We start from the raw sequence: 15,637 nt of genomic DNA, 5'->3' as shown, positions 1-15,637 counted from the left end.
AAAAAAAAATAAAAAATTAATCAATTTCTTTTTTTTTTGTGATGTTTTCTGCTTTAAATGTAATATATCTTATTGCACTTGCTATGAAAGAGTATTGCAAGAAAAACAACATAGTCTCATGATACCAAACAACTTAGTACTAGTACTATAAATATCCTCACTCACTTCTAATTTCATTTTCGGACATTCTGAAAAAACCGGCTATTAGAAACGAACTATTATTTTCCTCCCAACGAAGTGATCCTTCGGCATTCGATATAATTAACTTACTTAATTAGGCAATCCCGTCGAAAAAATCCACCTCTTTCTTCACTTCACACATTGGAAGCATGTCAAATTCCAACTCATCAGCATCGAAATCATCCATGAACGAGTCGAACGTAAAATCCGTGACATCATCAAATTCGTATTCTTTGCAGAACTCGATTTCGGGATTAATCCGCAGTGGACTACTAACTGAAGAAGTGTTGTGGAAGGTTCTAGAATGATCATCTATATTTATTGTTCTTTCAGTAGAACTGCTCTCTTTGCCTACGTGGAGATTCTTGATATAGTTCTGAAGGAGAGTACTAGGCTTAGGCCATTTGGTTCGGCATTTTCGCCTCGAGAATTGCCTCCGCTTAGTGGCGTTCCAGTGATTCTTGATCGAATTCTCCGTCCTTCCGGGTAAACTTTTCGCGATTTCTGCCCATTTGTTACCAACTTTTGCATGCGTCTCGATTAGAACTCTGTCTTCCTCTTCGGTCCATATATCCTTCTGAACGAAAAATTAAAATAAATTAATTAATTAATTATGAGGAGCAATTTAAGGATAATTGATAAAATTAAGATTAATTAAACAAACTTTGATATCAGGCCTGAGATGATTATGCCATCTCTCTCTGCATTGCTTGCCTATCCTCCCTTTGAGCATTTGCGCGATACTCGACCATTTTCTCACGCCGTGTTTCTCCACCAAATGAATCAACAGTCTGCACATTGTAACGTTAAAATACGGGTGAAAATCAGACGAATCGAATAGGAATTTAGATCTGAATTCAATTCCGTTCGAATGGAAAAATCATAAATCGGAATTTCAGAAATTGGACAAAAAAACTTGCTGCAGAATAGAAAATTGTTGGGTTGGAATTTAGGATTTTCAATTTTTTAGGCACCTATAAATACAAAATACATAATAAATTTAGGACAAAATGTACTTCCAATTTGGCACTTCCCCCCTAAAAATAAAAATAAAATGGATAACCCCCTTGAAAATATTATTTTGATTACGCTTTGCCCCAAAAGTCAATTTTTGTTGCGCATTCTGCAACAAAAATAACATTTTAAAGAGGCAACGTGCAGAAAACTAATGTTTTAAAGGGACACGGTACAAAAAATATAACATTGAAAGGGACAACGTGCAACAAAAACACTCAATTCCAGTGAATAATCCATCAAAATTTTGCTATCGGGGCAATGTGCAACAAGAATGACATTTTGAAGGGGGGCATTCGCATTTCTAAATTTTGAGGGGTAAAGTACGACAATAACAAATTTATAGGGGGTGACGTGCAATTTTCCCTAAATTTTATATCGTAAATGTAATTTTCACTGGAAAAAAATTCCAAATCTTCAAAACTATTATATCGAGAATTAAAATCAGATCAGAAATCAGATTCTAACATCTATTCTAATCCCAACAGAAATGGAATTCGGAATGAAAAACATATTATTCCAAAATCGGAAATATTCTGATCGTAATCGCGGAACTCGGGAATTATGTTCCAATTCCCACCCCTACGTAAAATCATTCAAATCAACAACTAAAACATCGAATAAAAAACTAAGTCCGAAGACGACATTTTTTTTTTAAATCTCACCTGTCCTCTTCATTAGTCCACTGCCCCTTCGACGATTTCGCCTTCTTCCGAGCCCTATCGCACTTCTTAATTACATTCTTGTTTCTTTTACGGCCATCTTCTTCAAGATTATCAACATTACTCACACAAGAGCTCTCATCGGGGATTAAAAAGCTTAAAGGCAACATCATATCATCATCGTACTTTAACGATGTCTTGATTTCGACCGAAGAATCTTTCTTGTCCGAGAAGTTAAAGAATCCACCACCTTGTAGATCATGCATGGCTGCACTAATAGTGCTACCGATTTCTTCGTAGGGCTTGAATTCGTAAAAACCGAAATCCGTATGTGGAAAGGGATCGAACGGATCGAAGCCGTTGGATTGTGTTTCGATATTATACGGATTGAACGGAGAAACGGACAAGGGGGTTTGATCGAGGTTTTGGAAATATTCTTGAAGGACGACGTGATTTTTTGGTGATACGAGGTTGTCTATGGAGAAGTATTCGTTGTCGAATGTTTCTAGCTTCAAGTTGATGTTGGTGAAGGGAAATGGTGGAGGGGTGTTTTGGTCATTTGTGAAGTTTGTTGGAGACTCCATTGGAGAAGGAAGAAGATGGTGGAGATGGAAGAGTTTGTTTGATGTGGTGCAAAATCTATGTCGGAGTGTATTACATTTTTTTCAGTTAAAAGTTTGTATTTATTGAGGAAGTAAAAGGCCATTTAATGTAATGAGAATTGATATGGGCCGTTGATTCATGAGATGATCTAATGGTTAGAATAGCATGTGATTGTCATCATAGAAAAAAAAAATACAAAAAAATTCAGAGTATGAGAAGTGATTAGAACTTTATTTTAAGAAAAACGGAATTGAACTTTCGAATTTCGTCAATTCCAAATCGAAAATTCCAGTTTTGGAACAATATTGTTCATTTCAAATTTTGGTGTCAGGTTCTTAACAAACAAACAAACAAAAAAAGAAAAATTGGATCGAAATTGGAATACGTATGAGATTTCGATTTTCAAACCGATGTTGATTTTCAAAAATAATTCTCCGAAAAGTGATATTATTGATTTATATCAGTTCCGATCAAAGAAATTTTGATTTTGGAACGAGCTTTTCCATTCCCATTCCGAAATTCAATTTTTAAGTTTTTCGGAATTATCATGAAAAATATTTAAATACCATGCTGAGTATTGCAAATTGCAGACTGGAATGAATCTAATGAAAATCTTTAACATAACTAAACACTAAAAAGAAATATTAATTATTATTTATTTATTTTTTATCAAAAAAGAAATATTATTTTACAATCTATTAAATTGTTTCTTGAGCAAAAGCATTTAAGAAATTGCTTTCACTGATATTAAGTGTATTATATAAATAGCATTTACACAGTTTGATGGTCAAATTGGAAAACATAATCATGTTCAAATTTCATATTGTCCTCCTAAGCATAGGTAGACCAGACTAATAGTAATTGCATTTTCGTAACTGCAACACTTGAATTTAAATTTATATTTTTTTTATTTAATATTATCTGTCATTCAGAAATTCAATAATACATTAATCACTCTTTTTCAAGAATCGTTTACTGCCATTTAAAGTGAACATTAATGCTGAAATTGATTTGTTAATTTTCAGGATTAAATACATTAATCAATTCTGCAAAAATCCTGCTACATCTATTCTCTCTATGCTCTCATTTTTACTCAAAAATATAAATAAATAAATCAACTACCAATCAGAAACCGCCACCCGACAAGAACGAAATAGAGACGCACATTAAACTTGCGTAATTTAGTACACAAATCGAAAACAACACGTTAAAAAACACACGAAAATTTAAGTTATCTGTCTTTCAAATAGACCAAAACGTACACTAATCAAAAAACCAACACAACACAGCCAACAAGAAATCGATACAATGGGTAGTAAGTAATCAATCACTAAAACACCGTAAAATTTACCGTTTTGACCGTTTCAAGGAACCCTCGGTTTGTTATCCCAGGCCTCTCTCACCTCAATAAGATGCGGGCAATATCTCTTTGCTAAAACTTCAACCTGTTCAGCAAACGACTTACGCGCATAGCCACCTATATGCAAAGTCATTTGATTCCACCGCTTCAGACAAAGGTCACCGCTTCTTCCCTCAACGAGACTATCCCAATCCACATCCTCCTTACAAGTCGCATCCAGCCCATAAAGCGCGTCAACCATCCTATAGTCGTCGGTATCGGACCATATACCCTGAGCCACCATAGGCGAAGTCAACTGACTATACCACTTAAGACAGCAAACCGCTGACTGCCGAGTCGCCAAGTTATCACTAACCGCCGTCCAACAGATGTTATCCCTCAACATCCCGTGTTTCGATTTCTTCTCCTCGTTAACCTTCAACTGCAAGTCAAGGTTCACCAGATCGAACAATTTCTGGTGCTCTTTTTGAGACCAGTGCCCTTTATTCTGGTTCTGGAGTTTTAACCTGCGCCAGGTGTCCTTCAAGTGAGCTCTGTGCTTTCCGAGCTCATCCGCCAAAGGCTTCCACTTATTACCGTGCTCCGCTTGGTGCTTGATTACCATGTCTAACTCTTCTTGGGTCCATTTCCGATTGTCGGACCTTCGGAATAAGATGTGGGCACGGAAATAGATAGCTTCCGTCGGTCTGTATGGAATGGCGGAAGCTATTTCTTTCCAACAGCCCTTCAATTTAGGGTGCTTGCTGCAGTTCAGAACCATATCGAGACCTTCATCGCCCAAGTCGTTGTACTCTATGTAGTTGTAAACAGACTGTTTGACCATCTCATCTTCTTCGAGCGTGAACCTCTTGCCTCTCACGAGATCTCCCTCACCAGTATCGGGAACACTCGGTAGAGTAAAAACCTCATTTTTTTCGGAAAACCTCACTTTTTTATTACTTTTGTTAGGTGTGGGATTGTCTGAACCACATTCTGCTGATTTCTTCCTTTTGTTTTTCTTACCTTTGCTTGCATCAACTCCATTATCTTGAGCACCGTCGGACACATTTTCAACTGATTTGGTGCCTTTCTTCTTCCTCTTTTTGCCATCTTTCGATTTATCTTTTTTTGTGCCGTCTTTATCTACAGAATTTTGCTGAGAAGCAGCAGATGAGTCGTCCTTCGAATTTTCCTTCTTTTTATTCTCCTTCTTATCCTTTCTTTTGACTTCTTTCGTGACATTTTCTGCGTCACTAATTGGCTGAATATCCCCGTCAACATTATCCGGCGCATTTTCCTTCTGCAGCGAAGATAAATCACCATCCTTGCTCTTTTGCTTATCTTTTTTCCTCTTCTTCTCCTTGTTCTGTTTATCTCTCCCAGCCTCTTTTACATCTTTCTCTCCCTCTTTCTCAAAGTCTACTTCTTCAAGCTTCCGTTTCCCTTTCTGCTTCTTCCTCTCTTTGCTCGCTTCTTTGGTACTATTTGTTCCAGAAGTACTTTCTCGTTTTTTACCCTCGTTCCCCTTAGCTTCACTACCATTCTCCATCTCAAGTCCGTCGTTCTTATTCTTGTTCTTCTCTCTTTTCTTTCTTTTGCTAACAGCATTTTCGACTGCATCTCCACTACCACCCTCGTCATATGCAACAGTCGATTTACCTTCTCCCGCATCCTTATTAATGTCAGCTTCAATATCTTTACTCTCCTTATTTTTCTTCTTATTTTTATCCCTTTTATGAACCCTCTCCACTTCAGTTTCAGCTATATCTTCTTTCTCAGATATTCGAACATGCTTAACTGCCTTCTCTGTATCGATACTCTGGGCATCCTGCATCTCTGTTGTAGTCTCTTCATTTTTCTTTACTTTCTTAGACTTCGTCTTAATCCTCTTCTCTATCTTTGGGGTTGCATTTTCCGATGCCCCTTCTTTACCCATGCTTTGCTGAGAAAATTAAGCAAATAAATCAATTATACAAACGTAAATATCAGAAAATCAAATGATGAAGGTCTCTTCTAACTTCAAAAAGGAATCAATGTTTTATACAGTAAACAAAACAAATCAAACTTCGCAATTTTCTTTTTTCCAGCATTTTTAAGTACCAGGGGAAGCATACAAAATTTGATAAAATAATTAATAAAAAATCCTGCAATAACACAGCAGAAAAGACTAAATTACCAATTTGCTGATAAAATCAATTTCTAATATTGAACAAACCTCAAAAACAGAACACCAGAAAGCATCATAGACCACCTAGAGCTATACACGAAGGCACGAACATAGATATATACATCTATACATACAACTAGGGCTACACATTCAACAGCACAGAAACAGATGAATCCACAAAAAACCTAAACTCCAATAAGCATAAAACGAAGAAAAAAATAAATCACCAAAAAAAAAAAAAAAAAACATTACGGATAATTCGCGAACGAAGATTAGGTTAAACACAAATGATTTGTGATGTCAGCGAGAGGAAGAACAGATTCCTACAGAGAAGAGAGGGTGAAAATGTACCTTCGAAAGAAATTTTAGTTGCTCGCCGGACTGTAACGGTGGCGTCGGTGGCGGTGGCGGTGGCGGTGGCGGCGGCGTTTGTGGTTGAGATTGTGGTTGCGGTGGGATGAAAAGGAAAATAGGCCAATTGGGGGTTATTGGTGTATTAAGATGGGCTTCGGTTAATCTTTAACTGAAAAGCCCAACTGCTATTAAAAAATTAAAATAATTATTCATATTGTATTGTTAAAAACAAAAAAACAAAAAGAAATGTTAAAAAAATAAAATTGAAAGGTATGTTAACTGAATTTAAGAACAATCATAAACATATTTTTATTGACTATTTATTGTATATTGCGTCACACAAAGTATTGGAATAATCAATTTGTTTAATGTCTCTTTTGATTCGGATGTTTAGATCCGATAGTATAGGCCTGGTTCAGTGTATATATATATATATATATATATATATATATATATATATATATATATATATATTATGTATTTGTTTGAATTTCTTAACAAGTTGGATTGTAATGAAAATAATTTAAATTTGCCCATACTCCGCCTTTCTTTTGTTTACAGAGCTATGTAGCACGAAAACTTCACGTTTCCGCATCTCGGACACCTTATAGGTCATTTTGCAATTTTTAAAAAGTTAGAAACATGTTCGAAAAGCAAAAATTTAAAATATTTTTGTCGATTCTCTAATCAACATACGGTTTGCTATCCCACGCCTCTCTTGCCTCGAGAAGACTCGGGCAATATCTCCGCGCCAATATTTCAACTTGCTCCGAAAACGATTTACGCGTATTCTGACCTATATGCATAACCATTTGACTCCACCGTTTTCTACAAAAAATCCCACTTCTCTCCTCGACGAGACTATCCCAATCCACATCTTCCACGCAAGTCGCATCCAAGCTATAGAGCGCATCGATTAACCGATAGTCATCAGAATCAGCCCACACACCTTCAGCCACCATACGCGAAGTCAACTGCGAGTACCACTTCGAGCAGCACCTCGCTTGAGGCCGAGTCGACAGCTGCTCGCTAATCATCGTCCAGCTAATATTATCACGGAACATTCCGTGCTGCGATCTCTTCACTTGAGAGACCTTCGACCGTAAGTCAACGTTGACCAGATCGAACAATTTCTGGTACTCTTCTTGCGACCAACGCCCTCTGTTCATGTCGCGCATTTTGATTCTGCACCAAGTGTTCCTCACGTGTTTCTGATGCTCCCCCAATTCGTCGGCCAACGCCTTCCACTCATTGTCGTGATTCTCGTGGTAGTTGAGAATCTTTTCGTACTCTTCCGGGGTCCATTTTCGAAACACGGACCTCCGCAGTAGAACTTGCGCGCGGAAATAGATGGAGAGATACGGTCTGTACGGTATAGCGGACGCTATTTCTCTCCAGCAGCCTTTTATCTCAGGGTGCTTCTTACAGTTCAAAACCATGTTCAGACCTTCATCGCCTAATTGGCGTTCGTGGATATACTTATAAACAGACTCTTTCACGATGTTGTCTTCGTCGAGAGTGAATCTCTTACCTCTTACTAGATCATCTTGCTTGACATTCCGATTTTCATCATTTGTATCAGATATACGATCGTCTGAATCATTTTCCACTGTTTTTGTCTTTCTCTTTTTCCCTTTGCTTGCATACTCAACTTGAGTATCTCGTGCGTCATCGGAACTGTTTTCAACTAATTCAGCCTTTTTCTTCTTCTTCCTTTTGTTGCCGTATTCTACTCCATCGATTTGTGTATCGTCATTAATGGTATGTTTATCTACAGAATCAGCGTTAAAACTTTCTCTCTCTTTGCTCTTCTTCTTCTTCTTCTTCTTTCTTTTGAGTTCCTTCGTGGCATTACCGACATAGCTAACGGACTCAACATTACCTGGAACATTTTCCTTTTGCATCGAAGATAAATCACCCTCAACATGCTTAGCTTTATCAGAAGATTCTTGCCAACAATTATCATCCTCACTCACTATCTTCTCTTTTTTGCGTTTCTTCCTTTCAACGGGAATTTTGCTGTTTTGTTTACGGGTCCCAACCTCGTTTCCATCTTCTTTCTCCTTCTCGGAATCTCCATTGTCGTGGTTTCTTTTCGGTTTCTTCGTTTTCCTCTCTTTGCTGCACGTCGTTCCAGAAACACTTTCTCCCTCCGACCATCTTTTACTCTCCTTCCCCTCAACTTCTTTATTAATGCCCGTCTCAAACATGCCATTCCGATTCTTGTCCTTCTCCCTTTTCTTTCTTTTCTTTACAGCATTATCTACTGCATCTCCGCTACTCTCCTCACCATATGCAGCCGTTTGTTCACTTTCTCCTGCACCCTTCTTAATCTCAATCTCCTTATTTTTCTTCTTTTCTTTGTCCCTTTTGCGAACTCTCTCCATTTCAGTTACATCTTCTTTCTCAGATATTTGAACATGCTCAATCGCCTTCACCGTAACAATACCCCGACCCTCCTGCATACCTATCGTATTCTCTTCACTTCTTTTGCATTTATTAGACTTTTTCTTTGCCCTCTTCTCTATCTTCCGAGTCACGTTCTCCGCAACACACTCTTCATCCATTCCTATCTGTGAAAAGAAATGAAAAGGTCAACGCTGAAGTTCTCTCCTGCACGAAATTAATGAATTTTGTTTTTACGAGAACGGAATTCAAGTTCAAATTCATTATTTCTTGAATTTGTTAAGTATCCAAGAGAATTAATGAACTAAAAAGCTCCTAAATCGTAACAAAAATAACAACTTCGAACAAGCTATGCATCAGAACCACAGAAATCTGGAAAAAACGACATCGGTACATGAAATTCAGGCCATTCAGCAAAATGCTATAAACCTACACAATTTATTTACAGAGAGCAAAATAAAATAAAAAAAAATTGACTGTATTTCTCGCCTGAATTAAAGGGATTTTGGTACATTGATGCAATTTAGTGATGTTCGAATTAAAATTTAACAAAAACAGTCTTCAATTCGACATGAAATCGAAGAATCAAAATTTCCAGGAAAAAAGGATGTAGGCGTCACCTTCGATGGGGAGTTAGGGAAGCTTCAAAAGTGCGATTTTATGGCTGATAAATCCACACGCCGCTCGCCTGATGATCTTCAGCGCCGCCGTCGACGGAGGCGGAGGGAATGAGCAGAAGGTTGAGCGACGACTGAGGAAAAGGGCAGCAAGATGACAGGAACTGAGGAACATATGTGACTTTTTAGGGTCAAAAGTTATCTTTGGTCACTTAAAAATTAGAGAAATGTCCATTTTAACCTTTTGGCAAATTACAATCCTCCTTTGACGTGAGGTATATTACGAGAAAAATCCTCTCATCTTTGCATAATTCCACAGGTACCCCTTATCTTATGAAAAAATCCATCCAGCTAGGTAATTCTTTTATTTTTTTTTACCGGTTGGTAAATTTTAGGTGCGTTCATTATGTAAAATTTCAATACTCCAACGCTTGGTTATATATATATATATATATATATATATATATAAATTAAATAATACTAATCATAATAATTATATAAAAAAACACTAAATATCACACCGAATTAACGTTGTAGTAATCCACATATACAAATTTTCGTTCGTTTCGATTCAATCGATTTACCAACCAGAGATGAACGCCCTAGGTAAATTTGACATGAAGAAGGTGGAGGTATAACACAATACAAAGTTTGAGGGATTGTTGTAATTATGCAAATAAGATGGGTTTTTTAGTAATTTGAGCATACATCGAGGGATATTGTAATCTGAAATGATTTGTGCAGGCACAAATTAAACATTCAGGCACATTTTTTACCATTTCTCAAAAACCAAAAGGTAAAAAACTCAAAAAACTCTCTCTACCCTTTCGATTTTCTTTCGCAAAGCCCGTGCAAATCGTCAACAGATCGGAGGTAATTTTTACGTTTTTACGATCCTCATGTTATGTAGATTACGAATCCGAAAAAAAAACGAAAAAAAACCGCACTTGGGGACGCTCGCGCGATTTTACGCGAGCGCATCCACTTCGCTCGCGTAAAATTGCACGAGCGTATGAATTTAATTTTTTTTTTTTTTTTTTTTTTTTTATTAAAAACCGGCTTTTAAGTTGCTCGCGTGGATTTACACGAGCGCATCCACTGCGCTCGTGTAAATCCACGCGAGCAACTTAATTTTAATTTTTTTTTTTTTTTTTTTTTTTTTAATTAATTTAAAAATCTGCATTTGTTCTCCTCACGCAAAAATGCACGAGCATTTCAACAGTACTCGCCTGATTTCACACGAGCACTGTTGAAATGCTCGTGCATTTTTGCGCGAGCAGAACCAATTGTTTTTTTTTTTCGTTTCATTATTTAAATGTTTTTTTTATATTAAATGAAATATTAATAAAGTGTTTATTTAAAATGTAGATGGCAGGAGGCCGGGGGAAAAGTCTTATGAGTCAAGTTGCCGGTAAAGGCAAGAGCTTAATGAAAGCCTTGAGCGGAAAGGGTGACAATCCGGAAGATCCGGATCGCATTGGAGACCGAGATGTCCTTGCTTCCGCCCGTAGAAGAAAGCAGTTAGCTCGAGAAGCAGCGTTACAGCGGGAAGATGAGAGATTGAGACGAGAAGCTGTTGCAGCTGGAGCCGGACCCTGTCGACCTACACACGATCTCCAGCTAGCTCGTAGTACATTGCCACATGCCGACGATGATGATGACCACAACAACAATCCAGATAATATGGATACTGACGAGGAGGTGGAGGAAGATGATGTACATCAGGATCGTAAAGCTGGTCGTGCCTTACCCTTTCCGCAGCTGTCTGGTCCGGCGTACTTGGAGGGTCCGTGCGATGGAGGGCCGCAAAATTTAGAGTTTATGCGATGGTTCAAGTCGCATATAGCGATGTACATTTGGGAAGGATATGTAAGTTTTTCTGTCAACACGTGCTTTACATAATTCTTATATTATTCATTATTTTTAGCTAACAATACATGCAATATTTTTCAGGAGCGCCGTGAAACTACACGGTGCGAGTCGAGGACCAAAGCACTCGAGGACTACCGCGGCCCGCAGGATAACACGATGATTGCGAGGCTGGAGGCAACAGATCTTTACCACTTACGAGACTGTTTTCTGAAGAAGATGAACAAGAACCTCATGCTAGCTTTCGTGGAGAGGTGGCAGCCGGAGACGAACAGTTTCCACATGCCATGGGGCGAGATGACGATCACGCTCCACGATGTCGCTTTCATCATGGGGTTGCGGCTGGACGGACCAGCAGTTTCTGAAATTCGCCCGGTAGAAGAGTGCTCACAGAGTCTTGCATCTGTATTGGGTCTCGGTCTGATGGACACCAATGACATGTTTCGAAACAAGGGAGTTGGTTGGGTTAAGGTGAGAGATCAGTTGACCCTTCCCTCCGCCACAGACGAGAAGAAGATGAAGGGCTACTTGATGTTTCTGCTTGGGTCTGTTTTGTTTGTAGACAAAACAGGGTGTAACATGAAGCCGTGGTGGATCCATTTTACCAACGATCTCGATAATGTCGGCAAGTATTCGTGGGCTTCGGCATGCTTAGCAAACATGTACCGCCAATTGGGTATTGCCACCCGCGCTGGGATGAACAGTCTCTGTGGATGTGTTATTCTCCTTCTGGTACGTGTAATTATTTATTAGTAATTATTTATTTATTTAAACTTCTATTTTATTTATTTATTCATTGGTGTTTGTTTTCAGTGCTGGATCTTTGAGCATTTCCCCTGCTTTCGACCACCTCTTTCCCGTTCATATGCCGAGTTTGAGCCTCGATGCAGAAGGTGGGCCCATGGTGGAGGCAATAAAACCACGCTGCAGGAATACCGGAAAATACTCGACGCCATGACCGAAAGAGATGTGAGTAATAATTTTTCTAATTATGTCTATAGTAGAGTTACGGATTTTTCTAATTAGTTTAAAATATGCTTAGGTTTGTTGGACCCCGTATGGTACCGGTGCACATTACTTACACCCTCGGAGCATGTATTACGGCACGATACAGTTCATGGATATAGTGGAGCCGTACATGCCCGACCGAGCGTTGCGGCAGTTTGGAAGAGTCCAGACTATTCCTTTCCCGATAATTGAATCGAACTTGCCACATAACCGCGGCTTGTTTGGCGCGGGATACAAAGTCACTTTCCACGCTCCTGGCGGCATGTGGCAGAACGAGTACGCCAACTTCATTGACCTGTCGCAATACCCTGAAGCCTGGCCGCCGGAAACAGTTGCCGAGGAGTACATGAAGTGGTACATCGAGCGGACGCACCGGTTCATTAGCAACCCTGATAGAGTTCCGCCTGCAGAACGGGTTGTTGCTGCGGTGCCGCCAGACCAGCCGTTCGCCAACGATATAGCTCGGCTCCTAGTTCCGATCGTGTTCGGTTTGACTGGTGACGACGCAGCAGAGGCATTCCTGAGCATTCAGCCGCAGTTGAGGGACTTGTTGACGCCACATGCCCACTATTTGCGTCTCTTACCTAGGAGAGGTCGCGGGGGAGGTCCGAGGACGACCTTTAACCTTTGACTCTGGCGTATCAGCTTTAAATTTTGAGTCTGGCGTTCTTTCGGTCGGGGTTTTGCGACCCTTAGAGCCGGAAGAAGATTTAACTTCGGATTTCCGATTCATCGTGTGCTCATAACCGGACAAGTACCTCTTCATCGAGTTATTCTTAGGTCGTCCCTTGGCCTTCACAAATGTCGGCTCTTGTAAATGCGTTGAAGAAGGATTATTTAGGTCCCGTAAATAGTCGGCCGCATTTTTTTGGGACATGTAATCTTTGTTTGATAACTTCTCGAACTCATCGAGAAGAACTTTCTTAATTGCAACTGTGCGATCAAACGGTTCCTCCTCGTCCTCCCATGGATCCGACTTTGGCTCGACAACCAACGTTCTCCAGAATGGATGTAACTGTTGCGGATAAAAAGTATCTCCCTCAGCAATTTTAACTGCAATCATACACGCACACGGGAGTCCGTGGGTTCGACTTAGGTAACAGTTGCAACTATCCGGATTATTTTCTAATTTTTCGTACTCTTTATCCAACAGGTCCAGTGCTTTGTGTGATACGTTACATACCAAAGCACCGAAGCACGACAGTGAAGTACTGTACATCCTGACTGTTCTACTGCTTTCATTTTCCACCTTCAATTCATTAATTTGAAGGTCAACTTGCGCATCTAGTGCATTTTGAACTGTATCCATAGCTCCAGTCGATGTTTGGATCCAACGCTTCGATGCACGATGTGCACTCTCTACTCTGTTTCGAGAAAACACTCAAATAATGAATAAATGTAACATGTGTATAAAAGATTGTACGTAACGAGTTTATAGTAAAATCAATTTATATACCTGTTAGTCGTCGTGTTACCGAAATGAACGATGTTGTTGGTCCAACACTTAACAAATCTCTCCTTATAAATCAACCACGTTTCATTGATGTAAGTTATCAGCTTCGGATATTGCCCGTACAAACTAACTATCTCTCTATAGTTGCATTCGTATTCTTCCTCAGTCTCAGATTCGACTAACTTTGCCCACACCGTCCTCCGGAACAGTACACCCAACTTGGTGTTACCCAAGAATTTTGACGCGTTTGCCTCAACGTTTCTGTTTATGTGATATAAACATAACATGTGATGCGAATGTGGAAACACGTTTGGCAATGCTTTCAGTAGGCCCAGCTCACGATCTGTCAGTATCACTTCTGGTTCTATCCCGATTGGTAATATGTCTCGCAAACATCGCAATGTCCATGCATAAGTGTCCCCATCTTCACGTGACATAAAAGCAACGGCAATAGTGAAGTTCCTTCCCACGGGAGTAACCCCAATGATCTCCAAAAGAGGCATTTCATATCTACATGAAGGTAATTATAATTTAGTCAACTCTTACATATATATATATATATATATATATATATATATATATATATATATATATATATATATATATATATATATATATATATATATAATAAATGTAATACACATTTAAATAATTATTACCTGTTAGTCTTGTACGTGCAATCCATCAGGATGACGTATGGAAATAACTGCAAAAGCTTTATTGAATCAGGGTGCGCAAACATAACGTCTTGCACTGTATCACCAGCTGGATTTGTTCGATGCCATTTGCTGTATCCACTCTCACTTAGTTCGTGCCACAGATGTTGTATAACTGTTTTTCCTTTCATTTCCTCTCGTCTAATTTTCTGTGATTCATTGTACACTTCTCTCAAGGACGCAGCCGTATCCGGATTCATCTGCCTCAGATGATGCAAAATTTCCTTCGGCTTCACATGGCTCTTTTTCAGTATCTTTGTCACTTCTCGTTGCTCTTCAGTCAGACGACTTAGCGACCGTAGTCCTTGTGGATATTTATGAGGATTATGATTGTGCTTGCCATTTTTGATGGTAAGGCGCCATAATCCATCACGACCATCTTTACCCCATAGCGCAAAAGGGCATTTACACTTTATTGAACCGGACTTCCGGCTTGTTTCGACCTCTGCATTTTTTCCTCGACTCTTATAGGCTCTTTTGCAAGTCAAATATTGTCGGCCCTCGTGGTAAGACTGTCGCCTAATCTCATGTCCATGACTGATGGCCATATTCATCGCCCACTCGACTAGTGCATCTTTACTATCAAATGCAGTCGAAATTGTGAAAAATTCACTGAAATCATGTAGCTCGAATGTTTCAATATCTTCATCCACATCTATGTATACTTCCTGTTTTTATATTAATGTAATTAGCAAATTATAAAACTAAAGAATAAAACTATTAAAAAAAAAAAAAAAAAAAAAAAATTGTGGTGCTCGTGTGATTTCACACGAACAGAGACGTTCTGCTCGTGTGATTTCACACGAGCAAACCTCCTCTGCTCGTGTGAAATCACACGAGCTAATTAAAAAAAAAAAAAAAAAATGTTCTTGAGCTCGTGTGAATTTACGCGAGCACTTGGCAAGTGCTCGCGTAAATTCACACGAGCACATGAATAAAAAATAAAATTCATCTACTCGTGTGAATTTACACGAGCACTTGGCAAGTGCTCACGTAAATTCGCACGAGTAGATGAATTTTCGGGAAAAAAATGAAAAACTTACATTCGGGTCTAAGTTGTTTGGATCCATCGCAAAAATTGTTGAATATCTGAAATTTTTCACTTTGAATGTTGAGTTTTCTTTTTTTATAGGATTTGGTAGGAATAGTACAAAAGGTAAATACTTATGGTAAAAAGGTAAAAAACCATGGTAAAAAAGTGCCTGAATGTTTAATTTGGCCTGCGTATATCACCACCCTATTGTAATTT

General features: G+C 38.9%; 4 protein-coding genes across 4 annotated transcripts; all 4 read right to left on the bottom strand.

The window, feature by feature from the left end:
- Positions 1–185: 185 nt before the first annotated feature.
- LOC105950383 (transcription factor MYB115) lies at positions 186–2,440 on the bottom strand. The gene is made up of 3 exons (XM_012973731.2): positions 1,860–2,440; positions 845–971; positions 186–757 (listed from the first exon to the last, which is right to left on the bottom strand). Exons 1-3 carry the CDS (start codon positions 2,438–2,440, stop codon positions 275–277), a joined length of 1,191 nt encoding a protein of 396 aa, XP_012829185.2. The 3' UTR covers positions 186–274.
- A 1,166-nt stretch (positions 2,441–3,606) lies between these two features.
- On the bottom strand, positions 3,607–6,448 carry LOC105950497 (uncharacterized). Its single transcript, XM_088817058.1, has 3 exons — positions 6,386–6,448; positions 6,317–6,355; positions 3,607–5,740 (listed from the first exon to the last, which is right to left on the bottom strand). Exon 3 carries the CDS (start codon positions 5,732–5,734, stop codon positions 3,824–3,826), a length of 1,911 nt encoding a protein of 636 aa, XP_088673184.1. The 5' UTR covers positions 5,735–5,740; positions 6,317–6,355; positions 6,386–6,448; the 3' UTR covers positions 3,607–3,823.
- Positions 6,449–6,826: 378 nt separating this feature from the next.
- Positions 6,827–9,552, bottom strand: LOC105950506 (uncharacterized). The gene is made up of 2 exons (XM_012973870.2): positions 9,346–9,552; positions 6,827–8,892 (listed from the first exon to the last, which is right to left on the bottom strand). Exon 2 carries the CDS (start codon positions 8,884–8,886, stop codon positions 7,003–7,005), a length of 1,884 nt encoding a protein of 627 aa, XP_012829324.1. The 5' UTR covers positions 8,887–8,892; positions 9,346–9,552; the 3' UTR covers positions 6,827–7,002.
- Positions 9,553–13,495: 3,943 nt separating this feature from the next.
- On the bottom strand, positions 13,496–15,629 carry LOC148771290 (putative protein FAR1-RELATED SEQUENCE 10). Its single transcript, XM_088817057.1, has 3 exons — positions 15,432–15,629; positions 14,332–15,056; positions 13,496–14,182 (listed from the first exon to the last, which is right to left on the bottom strand). Exons 1-3 carry the CDS (start codon positions 15,456–15,458, stop codon positions 13,663–13,665), a joined length of 1,272 nt encoding a protein of 423 aa, XP_088673183.1. The 5' UTR covers positions 15,459–15,629; the 3' UTR covers positions 13,496–13,662.
- Positions 15,630–15,637: the final 8 nt, after the last annotated feature.

This window comes from Erythranthe guttata, chromosome 4, assembly GCF_056151865.1.
Source record: "Erythranthe guttata isolate IM_541 chromosome 4, IM_541, whole genome shotgun sequence".
NCBI classification, from domain to species: Eukaryota; Viridiplantae; Streptophyta; class Magnoliopsida; order Lamiales; family Phrymaceae; genus Erythranthe; species Erythranthe guttata.
Note: the sequence above shows the minus strand (reverse complement) of the source record. Positions and strands in the feature narration are given on the sequence as shown.

Bases quoted from the DNA above. Each gene is read 5' to 3' on its own strand.
- LOC148771290 (XM_088817057.1), bottom strand. From the start codon at position 15,458: ATGGATCCAAACAACTTAGACCCGAAT. The intron at 15,057-15,431 runs GTAAGTTTTTCA...ATATAAAAACAG, and splicing joins CAAACAACTTAGACCCGAAT to GAAGTATACATAGATGTGGA. The intron at 14,183-14,331 runs GTAATAATTATT...ACCTTCATGTAG, and splicing joins TGCACGTACAAGACTAACAG to ATATGAAATGCCTCTTTTGG.
- LOC105950497 (XM_088817058.1), bottom strand. From the start codon at position 5,734: ATGGGTAAAGAAGGGGCATCGGAAAATGCAACCCCAAAGATAGAGAAG.
- LOC105950506 (XM_012973870.2), bottom strand. From the start codon at position 8,886: ATGGATGAAGAGTGTGTTGCGGAGAACGTGACTCGGAAGATAGAGAAG.
- LOC105950383 (XM_012973731.2), bottom strand. From the start codon at position 2,440: ATGGAGTCTCCAACAAACTTCACAAATGACCAAAACACCCCTCCACCA. The intron at 972-1,859 runs GTGAGATTTAAA...TACAATGTGCAG, and splicing joins TGGACTAATGAAGAGGACAG to ACTGTTGATTCATTTGGTGG. The intron at 758-844 runs GTTTGTTTAATT...TTTTTCGTTCAG, and splicing joins ATCTCAGGCCTGATATCAAA to AAGGATATATGGACCGAAGA.